Source organism: Somniosus microcephalus, chromosome 1 (assembly GCF_052327205.1).
Source record: "Somniosus microcephalus isolate GS21.2 chromosome 1, FLI_Smic_1.0, whole genome shotgun sequence".
NCBI lineage: Eukaryota > Metazoa > Chordata > Chondrichthyes > Squaliformes > Somniosidae > Somniosus > Somniosus microcephalus.
In genome coordinates, this window is record NC_140987.1 from 261416343 (window position 1) to 261432263 (window position 15921).

At 46.5% G+C, this 15921-nt stretch overlaps 1 protein-coding gene across 1 annotated transcript in view; it reads left to right on the top strand.

Annotated features, from left to right (window-relative positions):
* Positions 1-13792: 13792 nt before the first annotated feature.
* Positions 13793-15921, top strand: part of LOC147124778 (protein shortage in chiasmata 1 ortholog-like) — a 47619-nt gene continuing 45490 nt past the window's right edge. The window contains exons 1-2 of the mRNA XM_085984480.1: positions 13793-13838; positions 14801-14920. Of these exons, the coding sequence (XP_085840606.1) occupies positions 13793-13838; positions 14801-14920 (166 nt within the window). The remainder of the gene's footprint in view (positions 13839-14800; positions 14921-15921) is intronic.

The window sequence follows — 15921 nt, forward strand, 5'->3', positions numbered from 1 at the left end:
ATGTGATAATACATGACACATAATAGCATTTTAGAAAGATTCAGCAACCTCAAAAGCAGTCATTTTTATCACTGACCTTGCCAAGAAGGAGAAAAGAATCTTGGCCAATTAGCTAAGCCTTTTCAAATATTCTGAAAACTTAACTTATAAAGAAGTCCAAAATCGATAGAGATCAGGGGGAAAAAATTGGGTCACACCCTTTTTCTGGCGCTAACTTTGCCGGACCGCTACTTTTAGTGCCCTGTGCCAGAAATTGAATGGTAGTGCCCCAAGCAGGAGGAGGGGCACTACTGGAGGCGCTACCATTCAATATCGCGGCACTGCGTGTAGCAGTGCCACGCGCGTCAGCATGTAGCACCACGGTATTACAGGCCTCCCTCCCCTCCTTAAAGAGGAGGGGCCTAGCGCAGCATGCACCGGGACCCTGCTGGACCACCAGGGAGCAGGGTGCCAGCAAAAGAACCCGGCTCTCCAGAGCACTGCTGAGCTGACCGATCGCAGCTGGCACCCTGCAGGAGGAGGCGAAAGGGGGCAGGTGCTGGCACGCCCGGCACCTGCCCTTTAATTTGCACTGCCCTGGCTGCAAACACGGCATCCTGACCCTGTTGGACATAGCGTCCGGCGGTAGGTCAGGGGGCGCGAGCAAAGTTTGCGGTCGGGGCGCTGTGCACGGCGATTACATCATCGCCAGAGGCGCAGGGCGCTACTGGCTACCGCCGCTAGCCTCCTGCTGAATTTCGCAGGAGGCGTTGGCGGCGTCGTGCCCGGGCATTAGGTGCTTTGCGCCCCATTAGCGCCCCCCCTTTGAAGGAGAGTAAATTATAGAAGTAAGGAACCCCATGGCCTGTCTTGCACACTTGATCTTGTACCCCAACAGAGAACCAAACCTCTCAAAATTCATCATTCACTGGAAGGGATTATTAGGTGTCATATCAAGGGGTTGCATAAAAGTTTGCTTCTGCACAACAAGTTGAATATCATAAATGTCCAAATCAGATGGTATGTTGATCACAAAGTCTGAAAAATAAGGGAATATAATAAGGGCAATATTATTCATTTAATTCTGAAGAAACTAGTTCTGCCTACATGAATGAAGACTTGACAAACTCTGGATTCACTGAAACTGGCTTGGGAATATAATATATGTTCGGTGTCAGTAAAGCATTTGTTATGAAGAAATCAAAGCATGGAGCCCTCTAAATTTGGCCTAACAGTAATTTTACTACCTAATTACAGCCTAGCAGAAATTGCAATTTATAGTAAGAACATGCTTTTACAATTGTAAAAAATAATGATTTGGTTGTGACTATATTGGTCATTCACTGAAAGCATCCAGTCTACAAGGCTACTGAACTTCTGGATACAATCCAAGGGTGCTTTGCTTACAATTCAGAGTAATTTATCTTAACTTTGTTTTACATTTTGGAAAGGCTCCAGGCTATTGTGCACTGGTGCCCCAACAGCAGTGCTGTGAACATTCCACATTTACTTATTTTTCAACCTCAGCCACAGAGCAGGCCCTTGCTTCTGCAGAAAGACAACAGCACAATAGTGCATTACATCAGATAGAAAGCATTTAGCACAAGACTCTCCAAAGATACCCTAGAGATAGAGTTCTGGTCCAAGAAGCTGGCAGCTACTCTTGCATCCATATATTGTTAAAATTGGTATGTCATGTTTCCATTCAAAAGTCCCATGTAAATGGAACTTTTGTGGCGTTTTAAATGCCAAATTGCTTCTCCCCAGTGGTCTGCTGCGACAACCTTAACCAGAGTACCCCTATCTACACCCCCGCCCCCTCTCCAGTTTGCTGGTATCCCATTTTCAGCTGCAGCATTGCCACTGGTAGGAGGGTGTAATTACAGTGTGACAAGTTTGCAATAGTTGTTTCCATTTATATTAGTGGACATAGGAATTTATAATGGAAATACTTTTTTTAAAAGGACAGATTATATGGCTTTAAAATGGCGACTGAAATATATCTGTGTGCTCTGGTCCAATTATGTGTCCTCTGACATCTAACTTTGCTTCATCTGAAGACTGCACTTTGGCTGTCTGTGTACAATGATACAGGAGACTGATAACATGTACCTATGTTTGTAAAACTTCAAACCTCAATATTTAAAAAATCATATACTGATGGATTCCCCTTGGCATTGCTTGCAAATAGTTTGTATGGAAGGTTCAATCTTTAGCTGGTAACTGGGACTGTCCCTTTAAGGTCACCGTTCAAGTATTCTCTGTGGGAATTCAGGTGATTGTGATCGTAGCTTGTAGTTATAGTTGACCTCCATAAATTGCTTATAAATTTCAGGATGCAGGTCAGCAAATAGCTTTCTTTTATAAAAAAAAAAAAAATAGTTTTAGTAGTTGGAGGAGGCAAATTAGAGACATTGGTTCTGAAAATCCTCACACCTTCTGATGTACTTTTCCCATAAGTCAGGCAGGAATGTAGCATAAGACCTGTGAATTTGGCTGGAACCTGGCTACGCTGGGTGCTGCCCTGTGCTGCGGCTTTACATGGGGCCTTGTTTGGGGTGGAATCTCCACCCAACCCAAACAAGATCCCCTGCATCAGAAGGGGATGAGTGCTCTCAGTGTTGTGCACCTGGTACATTGGGTCAAAGGAGGTGCGCAGGGCAAAAGGAGGCATACCAGCCTCCCAGCTGGCAGAAGTATGGTCCATCTGGGGGCCCAGTTCTGGCTCTTGGGCTGGACCTCCAAAGACAGAAACAAGAAGATTTCAGGCATCGACCTCCTTTACAAGGGGGTCGATAGGCCCCAGCCAGAAGGCTGCTGGGTCTGGTGGTGCTGGGGTATTTGTAAGCAGTGGGCCTCTGTCGCAATACACGTGCACCTCATGCTATGGCAGTTACCCGAGATGTGCTCCGAGTGGCGTGGGCGCCTGCCAGGAATATTTAAATAGGGAACCTCCCCCTAACATCGGATATTGTGCTGGACTTGATACTTATGTCGGGATCAATAGCCCATGGTTTTTCAGGCCCATTTTGTGTAGAATTTCCAGTCAGCAAAGTTTACATACAAACACCTAAAACAGTAATACTAGATTTTTATTCAGAGGTTAACCCCATTATCTTAAACAAGTTAATGCTGTATAAAAATAACATACACAGCAATGTACAAACATGTATCTGAACTTAGTCAATCAGAATTTCTATCCTTTTAAGTAATAAGTTATGTGCATTATCTTACCTGCTAAACCATTCAATTAGGAAGATTGAAACTAACATTTACAGTGTTAAGATTGTTCTTTAGTTGTAGTCTTTTTTGATGTACTGCAATGGTTTATTTTACGTTCCAGGTGTTTATAAAATACTTTATTCTTGCATGGTTAATGTTCTTTCTGTTGATCGAAAATGACTACCACTTACTATGTTATGTACGGCATTTGTTAGTTTTAACCATACGCTGCACTGTTTCAGGTCCTGCATGCTCTATCCCTCAGAGAAGGGTATAACTGCAAAAGCAACTGAAATGGTTTTGGTTGAGGAAGATTACAAACCATTTTCACAGCTGGATGATGAGGTACAATAACACTCAAAAGTGTATAGGACAGGTTTCGCTTTTGGTGGGCGTTGTGGGCTTACTGCTGGTAGTGGAAACATTTGACACACTTGCCATAGCTATATTGTACTCTTCACAGTAAGCCCAATCTTTTAAGAATTTAGGTTTTGGTTGTTGTATGTAAGCACAAAATTGGGGGGGACATCTGTTCTGTCCCTCGCTCTGTCTCTGTCTCTCTCGCGTCTGTCTTTTTCTCTCTCTCAATTTCTCTTTCTCTCTCTCTTCCTCCCCCAACCCCAGCTCAACAGGGTTCTGTGTCCCCACAGATTGTAGAAGGGTGGGGGGTGGGTGGCAGGAAAGTCAGGGGTATTTATAATCACAGTATCTTGTAGGAGTAATTACGCAGTACTCACCAGGATAGTGTTGATGTAAGTCAGGTCCTGCCTCATACTGGAAGCACTGCTTTCACACCCAGCTCCTAAAGCAGTTTCAGGCGCTTCTCTTCCTAGTTTCTTTGTGCCATAGCTGACATTCTAAGATTGAGGCAGACCCCATCTCACCGAAGCCTCGACCCCGGCCTTAAGTCATGCTCTGAATCCATGGTCCCACATATAGCTCAGGTTCCTGTACCTGTACCCAGACCCTGACTCTGGTACGCAGCAGTAAACTCTAGTTACAAGACTGGAGTCGGGGAGTGGGCTGTCTTATCACTGACTAGTGGCAGCTCAGAAAGTGAAAAACAGTTTTAAAAATAAAAATGAAATCCCTTCCCTCAGTATTGCACTGGAGTGTCAGCCTAGATTTTGTGCTCCAGTGTCTGGAGTGGGACTTGAACCTGCTGACTCAGAAGTGAGACTGCTACCACTGAGCCATGACTGACACATAGGCAGGAATTTTCTGGAGACAGGCAGGTTGGGGGCGGGCGGGCGGGCGGTCTCCAATGCAGTCGGGAGGCCGGGGATCGGGCCGAGGGAAGCATCGGGTGGGAGGGAGGACCAGGGATCGGGCTGGGGGAAGCATCACGGGGGAGGTTGGACAGAGGTGGGGGGAGTGGGGGCAAGAGAGATAGAAGATCGGGGCTGGCCACCGGAGAACCATGGCCGGCCTGAGCATCATCGTTGTGGGGGGTTGGGGAGGCCAGGGCAGGTGATCGGCGGCCTGGGGGGGAATCTCCAATCGCAGGGGGTGGGTTAGGTAGTGTCCCTGGATCCAGGAGGTAGGTATAAAGCCACTTACCTGGTATAAAGCCACTTACTTCCTGGATCCAGCAGTCCCCGCCTCGCTTTAACTGCCGGATTTCACAAATTGTGTGAAGCCTGTCCACATGAAGTTAAAAACAAAATGGAGGTTAAAAAAGAGGACTCCAGCCTCATTATAATATTTAAATTGACGTTCCGCTCCCTGAGAGTGGGTTGGTTGCCCGCACCCCCCCCCCCGTTTCACCTCCGTTAAAACCGAAAGTGGGCGGGTTGGAGGTGGGATCATGTCGGGAATCCCATTTTTAACAATTTAACTACCCCCACACTCCAAACCCATCCTTTTATTTTAGGTTAAAATTCCCCCATAATGTCTTTTTTACCAGACCAATGTTTTAGTCATGGCTAAGATGTGTATATGAAGTTTATTGTGCATTGCTGCCCTCTCTTGATTAGGGGAGGCTCTGCAGGAAATTGAACACTGAAATTATAATCGTCAAATATTTCTTGAGGACTAAAACTGTTTATTTGCTGATGTTTTACATAATCTAGATAGCACGAAACATAGTCATTTTTCAACAAATGGTATATTTTCTTAACATACTACAGGAAACTTTGTGCTATCCGGCACCGACGGGACCAAGCTGTTGCCGTTCCCTCAAAACTGCTGGACACTCCAGCGCTAATGTTGAAAGATACGGAAGCTTTTGAGCTCCGTATCTGTCAACAAACCCTGTTGCTTAGCAACAGCTTCTAAACAGGCCAAGGGTCTCTGTAGCGTCTCTATAGCTTCGCAACAGCTTCAGCAGACCTTGCAGAGCTTGACTGTTGAGGAAAAAAGCAACGAGAAGAAAAAACCTAACGAAAACGGCCCCTGATTTTTGCCGGTGGCTCGAGCATTCCGGACAGTTAGCCTCCGGATAACACAAAGTTTCCTGTAGTATATCTCTCATGATGCTTACTGCGAGTCAGAGGTTACATTCTCCCTCTTCTGCTTCTCTCCCTTTCTGCTTTTTCTTCTCTTAGGGTTTTCCAGAATGTTCATTCTTGATCTTTGCCTGTTTGTTTTCTTTGTTTTTCTGGGTTTCTGTATCTCTTTTGTCCTTTTGAGTGGGAGGTGGTTGGTTGTGTGGCAGGGAAGACTACCATTTTGTGGTAACAGCAGAGTGTCGGGCAGGAGAAGGATCCTGTCAATGTTGAAAGCTGTAGGGTCACAGTGCTGTTCTGGCCACAGCCACAGGGAGGGATCAAGGCCACAAGCTGCATTTCTGGTGGCATATGTACGTGGCTGATTGGGGAGCGATTCTGCCTGGGATGGAAACATTAGGAGGGGGAGAGGGAAAAAGTAAAGGGCTCGAAGACATGGGTGCTTGGGGGTGTAAGCGGCTGGAAAGCGGGCAGGGAAAGGGTAAAGGGTGGGAAGCAAGATATTTTGTGTGGGGGCAGTAGAAGGAAGAGGGAAATGGTGAAGGGCAGGAAAAAATGGGCAGTTGGGGTGGAAGGAGGGTTAGGAAAAGGATATGGCAGAGGCGCTCAGTCCCATTCTGGGGGTTGAAGTATAAAAGCAGGGAAGTCCTGCTACAACTGTACAGGGTATTGGTGAGACCGCACCTTGAGTACTGCGTACGGTTTTGGTCTCCTTATTTAAGGAAGGATATACTTGCATTGGAGGGAGTTCAGAGACGATTCACTAGGTTAATTCCAGAGATGAGGGGGTTGACTTATGAAGAAAGGTTGAGCAGGTTGGGCCTATACTCATTGGAATTTAGAAGAATGAGAGGTGATCTTACTGAAACATATAAGATACTGAGGGGGCTCGACAAGGTAGATGCAGAGAGGATGTTTCCCCTCGTGGGGAAATCTAGAACTCGGGGGCATAGTTTCAGAATAAAGGGTCGCCCTTTTAGAACTGAGATGAGGAGGAATTTCTTCTCTCAGAGGGTCGTAAATCTGTGGAATTCTCTGCCCCAGTGAGCCGTGGAGGCTGGGTCATTAAATACATTTAAGGTGGAGATAGACAGATTTTTGCAAAATAAGGGAGTGAATGGTTATGGGGAGCGGGCAGGGAAGTGGCTTTGAGCCCAAGATCAGCCATGATCTTATTGAATGGCGGAGCAGACTCGAGGGGCCAAGTGGCCTATTCCTGCTCCTATTTCTTATGTTCTTATGTTGTTATTCCTCCCATAGTATATGGTAAAGCTGGTTTCTAGCACTAAGCTAAATAAATTATAGTGTTAGAAGCCCTTTAAAAACTAATTCTAGTTTCTACTTTAGTCCTAGGAAGTTTGCTGCACCCCCACACTGTTAAATCCCTAGTTGTCCTGAGGTTCAGTGGCTTTAATTTGAAAACTCTGCATTCCTCTCCCATGTTCCACCCTGCCCCTACTATGGTCACTTCCTACACTTTCCCGCCCACACCCTCAGTAATCTGCACTCCCAGGCTTGGAATGAGACCATGCTAAACATCAAACTGTGCCACAGATTCCAACCAACGGACATACAAGATCAGATAGTGGTAATCAAAAATAACTCTCTCCCAGAGGTATCCTTTTCCTCTGATTTATCCAGGGAAAAGGTCATTGCTGCACACTGACAAATTTACCCTTTTTTAAATTGGAAAAGTATCAGTGAAAACATTCTCACATGACCCTCTTGACAAAGGGGAAGAATGCTTTATGATTCTTCCTAGTGCGGAATCACATTTTGGAACAATTCTCTAATGTTGTTTGCGACTCTAATACAGGTAGACTATCCTTTATCCGAAAACCTCGGGACCAGCCGTGTTTCGGTTTTCGGAAAATTTCGGATTTCAGAAGGTATTTTATAAGACTGGGAAATTTGTCGGGGGTGGGGGTCGGCGGGGGGTCGGGGGTGGGGGTTGGTGTCGGCTTGGGGGTTGGGGGTCGGCGGGGTCGGCGTCGGCGGGGGGGTCGGGGGTGGGGGTCGGCGTGGGGGTCGGCGTCGGCAGGGTGTCGGCGGGGGGGCGGGGGTCGGCGTCGTGCGCACGACTTATGCTGAACGAAAAAACTTTCGGTTTTTAGAGGTTTTCGGTTTTCGGAAGTTCGGATAAAGGATAGTCTACCTGTACAGTGGAATCCAGCTCATTTAAATTACTGAGCAAATCCACAGCACTGGAACAATGGAAAATAACGTATGAAGTTCTTTAAAGATACAATTTCTGACTTTGTTTCTGGTTTTATCTTCCCATTGATTAAAAGTGAAACACATTTTAACAGTCTGATACGACCAGATGAGCCACTCAATTCACCGACAGCCAGAAAAGATGGTTCTCAGCACCTCCAGCAACAATGTTTATATTGCTGCCAGAAATGCCCTGTCCCTATAGGAGGCAGTCACCTTACATCCCTCCCTCTGAAGTCAGAACTAAGGAAAGGCATGTTACAGTGAATTCAGTTATACTTAAATGCATCCCATTAAGTATGTCTCCAAAAATTCTAAGAGAGCCAATGCTGCTAAAAATGTTAGATTAAAGGACTGCTGACCAGGTTAAAAGATCCATTCGGCCATATTAGAAAAGAGGATTTTAAACAGGTTCCTGTTTAATTCTCTTGTACGCACTGTAACATTCTCCATAGCTCCTTGCATTTTTATCTTTTGCTATTATAATCATATTTCCTATTGTAGGTCAATAATGCTGATGTATCTCCACTTTTGGTTTTTCTGAGCAGCCTATATATTTCCAGTTCCAGGTGTACCTCCTACAACAAGGTCCCATAGTTGCTTGGTCCACATATTTAATGTGGAGAGGGAGGAGAATAATGCCTCTAGTTGCATCTCCCTTCCAGGCTGCTCTAGTGACATTAACAACAGGGATCATATGAGAGCAGCTCCATAGAAAATAGCAGGCTCCAAGATTTCATACAGCCTGAGAGCTGGTCTGGAGCTACTGGACCTCGGGATATCACACTATGGGCTCGATTTTAATAGCCCTTTGGAGGTGGGTCGGCAACAAAAATCGGAAAAAATGGCGCGATTTTCGTGAGTGTCGGGTCAGCCGCTCCCGAACTGATCCGACGGGAAACAGTGGGACAGCTAGTTAAGGCAGTTAAGAGCCTGTTAACTGCCTTGCTAATCCTCTTTTTATAGTATTTTCTGATTTTCGTGCTTCTGGCTCCTGTTACCCGTCTTGCCAGAAACACGCCAGCTGCAAGGAGACGAGTTTCTCGAGGACATGAATTGTCATTGGTGCAGCTCTTTAAAAGCGCTCCTGTAACATGGCTGACATTCAAATGCAACAACTTTGTTGTTGGAGGTTTGGGATAAGATTTTGCGAATGGTGACTGGTCAAGCTGACACCCATCTGCAGTGTTACCTGATTGGAATCATTTCAGGCCACTTTGAGTGTGCGCTTGTAAGCTTCTTGCCTCAACTGAAATCTATAGCAACGGGATGGGAACCATTTACATCCTCTTATCCTCGCTGTCAGATTTGGAGGAAGAGCAGCCGTGGCAGCGCCACAACAGCAACACCAGCACCAGGAACGCCAACCTCCTCCTCACCCACCTGATGATGCACAGGGTGGAGGGCTTCAGCGCAGGGCTTCACCTCGCTGCGGGAGATACCCCCAACACAGGGTTTACAGGCAGAGGATCAGCTTCCTCAGCATGACTGCGCAGCAGTGCCAGAGGAGGCTGAGACTTTCGAGAGATGAAGTCGCTGACATCTGCGCAATGCTGCACCAACACCTGGAGCCCAGAGAAGCGGGTGGACATTCCTTACCAGTGGCTGTCAAAGTCACCACCGCACTCAACTTCTTTGCTTCGGGCACCTTCCAGGGATCAGCTGCAGACATCAGCGGCATCTCCCAGTCGGCCGCACACACGTGCATCACGCAGGTCACCGATGCCCTCTTTGTAAAGGCGCACAATGACATCCACTTCTCCACGGATGGCCCAAGTCTGACTGCCCGTGCGGCAGGCTTGCCAATGGTGCAGGGCGTCATAGACTGCACACATGTAACCATTAGGGCTCCTTATCACAACCCAGCTGTATTTGTCAACCGCAAGGGATTCCACTCCCTGAACGTCCAGCTGGTGCGTAACCACAGGAAGACCATCATGCATGTTTGTGCTAAGTACCCTGGCAGTTGCCATGACTCCTTCATCTTGCGGGAGACTACTGTGCCTCAGCTCTTCCATCTGCCAACCCAACTTTGTGGATGGCTTCTTGCCGACAAGGGCTATCCCCTGAAAAAGTGGCTCATGACACGATGAGGAGGCCATCAAACGAAGCTGAGGAGCGGTACAATGTCAGCCACATATCCACCAGAAGCATCATCAAGCAAACCATTGGCTTGCTCAAAATGCGCTTCCGATGCCTAGACAGATCTGGTGGAGCCTTGCAGTATGCACCAGCCAGGGTGTCCAGAATCGTTGTGGTCTGCTGTGCCCTGGACAACATCGCACAGCAGCGCGGCTTAGTGCTGCCAGACAAACAAGAGGCTCAGCACACAGCCTCCTCAGAAGAGGACGGGGAGCACCGCCTTGCGGGGCCGGATGTGGCCAATCCAGTAGCACGCAACCACATTGCTGGCCGTCAGGCAAGGGATGCACTCATCCATGCCAGATTCAAGTAAGCTTACGCTTCAACCACAGGTGACTGGCACATGGAGATGAATATAAGTCCGACATTCTCAAAACCCAGGCATCATCTGTCCAATAAACGGTGGTTTGCGCTTAGTGTCACCACCAACATTCTAAATGGAATTCTCCCTGAACCCTCACCCTTGAACTTCCATTTCCCAGAACACAGAGGCCACACTTTAGGTGATCTCAGCAGATCGTTAAACCTCTTTCCACACTGAACCCACGTGTGTCTGCACACAGACATCAAACTCACCTCCTCAGCAATTTGCAGCCAAGCTGCCTTGCTTTGCTGAGGAGGCCTCCTCCTTCTGTTTCCAGGGAAGAGGTCCTCATGACGTCCTATAACCCCCTCCACAAGAGCATGCAGGAAGCCCTCATTGAACCTGGGTGCAGCCTTAGATTTTGGCGCTGCCATTCCTGCAGCAGCCAACACTTTTAACAGAAAAAAGCTAATGCTTCTGCAAAGAGGACATGGCCCCTTTAAATCTTTACTGAAACAACGCGTCATCAGAGGCGAGAATCTGACACTCTGCAAGCAATTGCCTGGAGGGACCCACACGTCGGCCGCAACGAGGTCAATCAACCTAAAATCTGATTTGTGGGGCGGCGACAACCGGGAACGGGTCCGGAAGACGGCGAGCAGCGGGCCCACCGTCAACCCGCCTCCTTCATTAACATCGAGCCCTATATCTTTTCACAGAGAGTTGGAGCATGGACTGCTTTGCTAAAGAGAGTAGTTGAAGCAGAGACCTTTGGATCTTTGAAAAGAAAAGTGGATACATTTTTGAAGCAGGGGAAGATACAGGGCTATTGGACGAGAGCAGGGCAGTAGGATTAAATAACAACCAGCACAGTCCTGATGAGCTGTATGGCCTCCTTCTGTGCTTTAAACTTCTATGTTTATACTTTCCCAATTACACAGAAGCACTGTTTTCTCTACATTTCAAAGGTAATAATAGTATAGATGCATTTAAGGGGAGGCTAGATCAGGAAGAGGGAGAAGGGAATAGTGGGTTATGCTGATAGAGTTAGATGAGAAGAATGGGAGGAGGCTCAATTGTAGCATTAACGCCAGCATGGACTGGTTGGGCCAAATGGCTGTTTCTGTGCTGTATATGCTATGTAATTCTATGTAATAACTTCAATGGACTGAATTAATGTGATAAACAGTGCAAATTACACTTGAGCAGTTTATTAATATCATCCCAACCTTGAGAAGCATTTACTATCTTGGAAAAGCTACTCCTTATGATATATACAACCATTTTTTGTCAACACGTTACTGAAGTCCTTGAACGTGTTATCGTCTCCCAACTCTGTGCCCATCTTTCCCACACCTCTGTGTTTGAATCTCTTCAAACAGGTTTCTGCCCTGCCACAGCACTGAGACAGCACTAACCAAATTTATAGATGGCATCCTCTGTGACTGTGACCGTGGGGCATTATCCCTCCACATCCTCCTCAATCTCTTGGCAGCCTTTGACACGATCGATCACACTATCCTCCTCCAACGTCTCTCCTCCTTTGTCCAGCTCACTGGGACTACACTCACTTGCTTCCAGTCTTAACTATCCGCTTGTAGCCAGAGTATCTCCAGCAATGTCTTCTCTTTCTGCCCCAATTCCCTCCGGGCTCTCCCAAGCATCCTTGGCTCCCTCCTCGTCATCATTTACATGCTGGCCCCTTGGTGACATCATCTGCAGATATGGGGTCACCTTCCACATGTATGCTGACGACATCCAGTTGTAAGTTTCCACCATCGCGCTTGACTCCTCCACTACCTCGGTATTGTCAGACTGCTTGTCCAACATCCAGTCTTGGATGAGGCACAATTTCCTCCAGCTAAATAGTCAACAGACTGAAGCATCATATTCAGCTTTGCCTTCCCTTCTCTAACCTCCCCCAGCCCAACAAACACACTTCCTGAACTTTGTTCCTCAGACTCTGGCTTCTTGTGAATCCCCTCCCACTTTGCTCCACCATTGGCAGTCTTGCCTTCAGCTGCCTAGGCTCCACACTCTGGAATTGGCTAATCCAAACCTCTCCACCTCCCCTTCCCCCTTTTAAGATCCTCCCTAAAACCCACCTCTTCGAGCAAACTTTTGGTCACCTCTACTAATATCTCTTTCTTTGGCTCGCTGTTCATTTTTTCTTTAAGCCTCTGGAAAGATCCTTGCGATGTTTTATTCTACATTAACGGCACTATATAAATGGAGAAGAAAACCCCTCTATCATCCTACAAGTAGAATTTGCAAAAGAAATTGGTTGTTTGATTGGAGATGTCAACCTACCCATGGGTTATAATATATATAAAGTGAACATTAGTTACCATTATTTACTTTCTGGGGGCCTTTTTTATCAGAATGAGTATTATGGTGAGCAGCAATGAGTAGCAGGCTGCTTGGATTAAAACGTGTGAACAGATGTGGAATTGTACCACATGATTTGAACAGTGGTGATATTCAGATTTATTTTATTGCTCGTTGCAGGGGAATATCATACCTAGGTATTAGATCACTGCTTTATTTATAGGTCCACTATATTACAGCAATTTTAAAGTATGAACTTTTTAAATCTTCCATTACCGTTAAATCTATTGATTATTTCTGTGGAAGAAATTGAACAGCATACAATCCATTTAAGTTTATTATTCTGAATTACTGCAGCAACTCGCCAAGGCTTCTTTAGCAGCACCTCTACCACCTAGAAGGACAAGGGCAGCAGGTGCATGGGAACACCACCACCTCCAAGTTCCCCTCCAAGTCACACACCATCCTGACTTGGAAATATATCGCCGATTCTTCATCGGCGCTGGGGCAAAATCCTGGAATTCCCTCCGTAACAGCACTGTGGGATTACCTTCACCTCACGGAATGCAGCGGTTCAAGAAGGCGGCTTGCCACCACCTTCTCGAGGACAATTAGGGATGGGCAATATGCGCACATCTCATGAACGAATTAAAAAAAATTACCAACAAATAATATTTCTGACCGCTGAATGTAATGGAAAATAAAAGATCAAGGAATGGCCTGTGGTGCATGGGGCATTGAAGAGGATGATAAATAATGAAAGGAGGAAAATATTAATAAATTAAATATAACAATGTATTTTTTTTGACAGTCTTTGATGCTGCCTGTTGAACTGAATATCGGCAATACAGTGGATTTAAGTTGGATTAAAGGCACCTCACCACTTTCAGAAATTAAAGATCTTTTACCATTGACAACGGAAGATGTAACGAGTATTGATTCACATAAAGCAATCGTAAACAATGGTAAGTTATATGGGGGCCAATTTTGGTCTTGTTAATGCTTGCAGTAGCGTGCCCAAAATCATTGTGCGGTACTTACTGCCCCAATCCCACCAATGTCGAGGCCTTCTCGCTTTTGAAGCAGGCCAGAAAGTAGTGGTCCAGCGCTTCAGCCCACAACAGATGGGAGCCTCGTTAATCTAAGCAAAGGGTCTATGACGCATATTGGATCCCAGTGCAATTTTAGTATTTCAGTGGGAGGTGCTGCACTGCACAAGCTCAGTCCAGTGGAACTCAACATTGGGTGGCCGAACCAGGGGTTCATAAAGGGACCCCTGGAGGCTGCTCAAACCCTCCAGGTAAATTCTTTTAACAGTTTTCTGCGGGGCCAGGAGAAGCATGAATGCTCAGCGTGGCCCCACAAAAATCATACCGCCTGCTGTCGGACCCTCTGCTCCCTCCCCTTAATTAAATACTGTCGATTCAGCTCCATAGCAATGAGGCTACCATAAATGATCTTAACGCACCTGGGTTATAAAGAGGTAAATTGTCCATGATTCCTGCTCCTGATCTGCAATCTGACCCTTGTTGGCGGTATGAGTGTGTGGATGTTGGCTGAGGACAGGATTAGGCTCAGTCATGATTTCCCTTGCAGTCGAATAGCCTGCTGGTGCTCTGTCAAGGCTCGGGCAAAAATAATGGTCACTTGAGCAAGGTACCGCAAGGCACCCTGAACCTTTGTAACACCATCCTAGAGGTCAACATGTTCTGGAGAAGAAGGGAGAACATTGGGAGAGAAAAACTGGCAAGAAAAGATTGATTTATCTGATCAAAGAAGTGTTACCTGTTTTTAGTTTGACATGGCAGAAATGAACACTGAAATATCAAGGAGGCAGCCAAGCCTGACACAGCTATTCCTGTTTCCACAAATCGCAAGTCATAGTGAACAATCAGAGCTGCTGTACTACTTTTTCTTGATGGCTTAAAGAGAAGTGTGTTGATGGGAAGTAATCATGTGGCACCTTTTTTTTAAGAAGCCAGACATTTAGATGGTTTAAAAAAAACTGTAGTGTAAAAATTGCATCTGGCAAAATATTGTACCCCCAGATTAACATATCACAAAAACAAGCTGCAGGTCCATCCTTTATCAATTAGGAAAAACAGACTGACTTATGATTAAGAAATGGTTTTAAATGTCATTCAAATTTCCTTTTTTTCCATAGATTTTAAAGCTAAGTTTATGCTGGAATTAGAAATATTTGAATTCTGTGGAACTTTGAATTATTTGTTGAACAAAAATAACGAAGATGCTAATGAATCCACAGTGGAAGTTAGTGAACCGGGTAATGTTGTCTTGCACTGCGTTTATGTAAAACTACATCATTTTATAAGTTGAGAGTATATGGTAGCTGACAACAAATATTTTAGGAGTTTCCACAGGTAGGCTGATTTGATGTCATTTATCACTTACTGAGTTAACAGAGAAGATTGATTGTACTTTCACAGTAGATTAAAGATTAAGGGCCTAGAAATTCAGTTGGCTGCGCCAGCCGTTAGCGCCTTAGGAGGAGCAGATCTCGAGCGCTAGGCGCTTAGCGCCCGGGCGCTGCGCGATCTGCGCCTCGCCCCAACTTCAGCAGACATTTAGCGCCGGCGCAAAGTCTTTGCGCGCGCTCAGCTGCGCGCGCAGATCATGACGTCATTTCGTCGTGCAACGCCCTTTGTGCGCCCGGAACCGGAACTTCACTCACGCCGCCCCATTGTGCGCCGGGCGGCCCTAACGACTGTGAAGTGGAACGGTACACAGCCGAGGCGGGCCGCGGGGAGTGCAAATTAAAGGGCACTTACCCTGCACTATAAAGGGCAGCCATTTTGCAGCATTCACTCTTGTGCAACGGATTTTTGGAGAGAGACCAAGGAAGAGAGCTTACTGCTTTGGCCCAACACTAGGACAGGTCTTTTTGGCTTCAGGCCAGAGCTTTGCAATTATCTTTGCCTTCATTGAGATCTCAGTGTTTGCCAGCATATTATGGGGGCTGCATTGGGTGCCAACGCTGAGTTTCAGCCTTATGTCGGAAGGGCTTACAGACGCCGTGAGAGAGTGGCAGCCCTGGCTAGGCGCAGAGGGGGCAACAGGCGTCGCCAAGTGAGGCCTTACCCACCCAGGGTATACCGCCAGCAGTTCTCCTATCTCAACATGTCTGCCGCGCAGTGTGTTAGGAGGCTGCGATTCAGAAGGGAGGTGGTTGCAGACATCTGCCAGCTGCTTCACAGAGATCTGCGTCCACAGCTGATGCGCAGGACGTCTCTGTCGGTGGCAGTGAAGGTGACGGTGGCTCTCAAC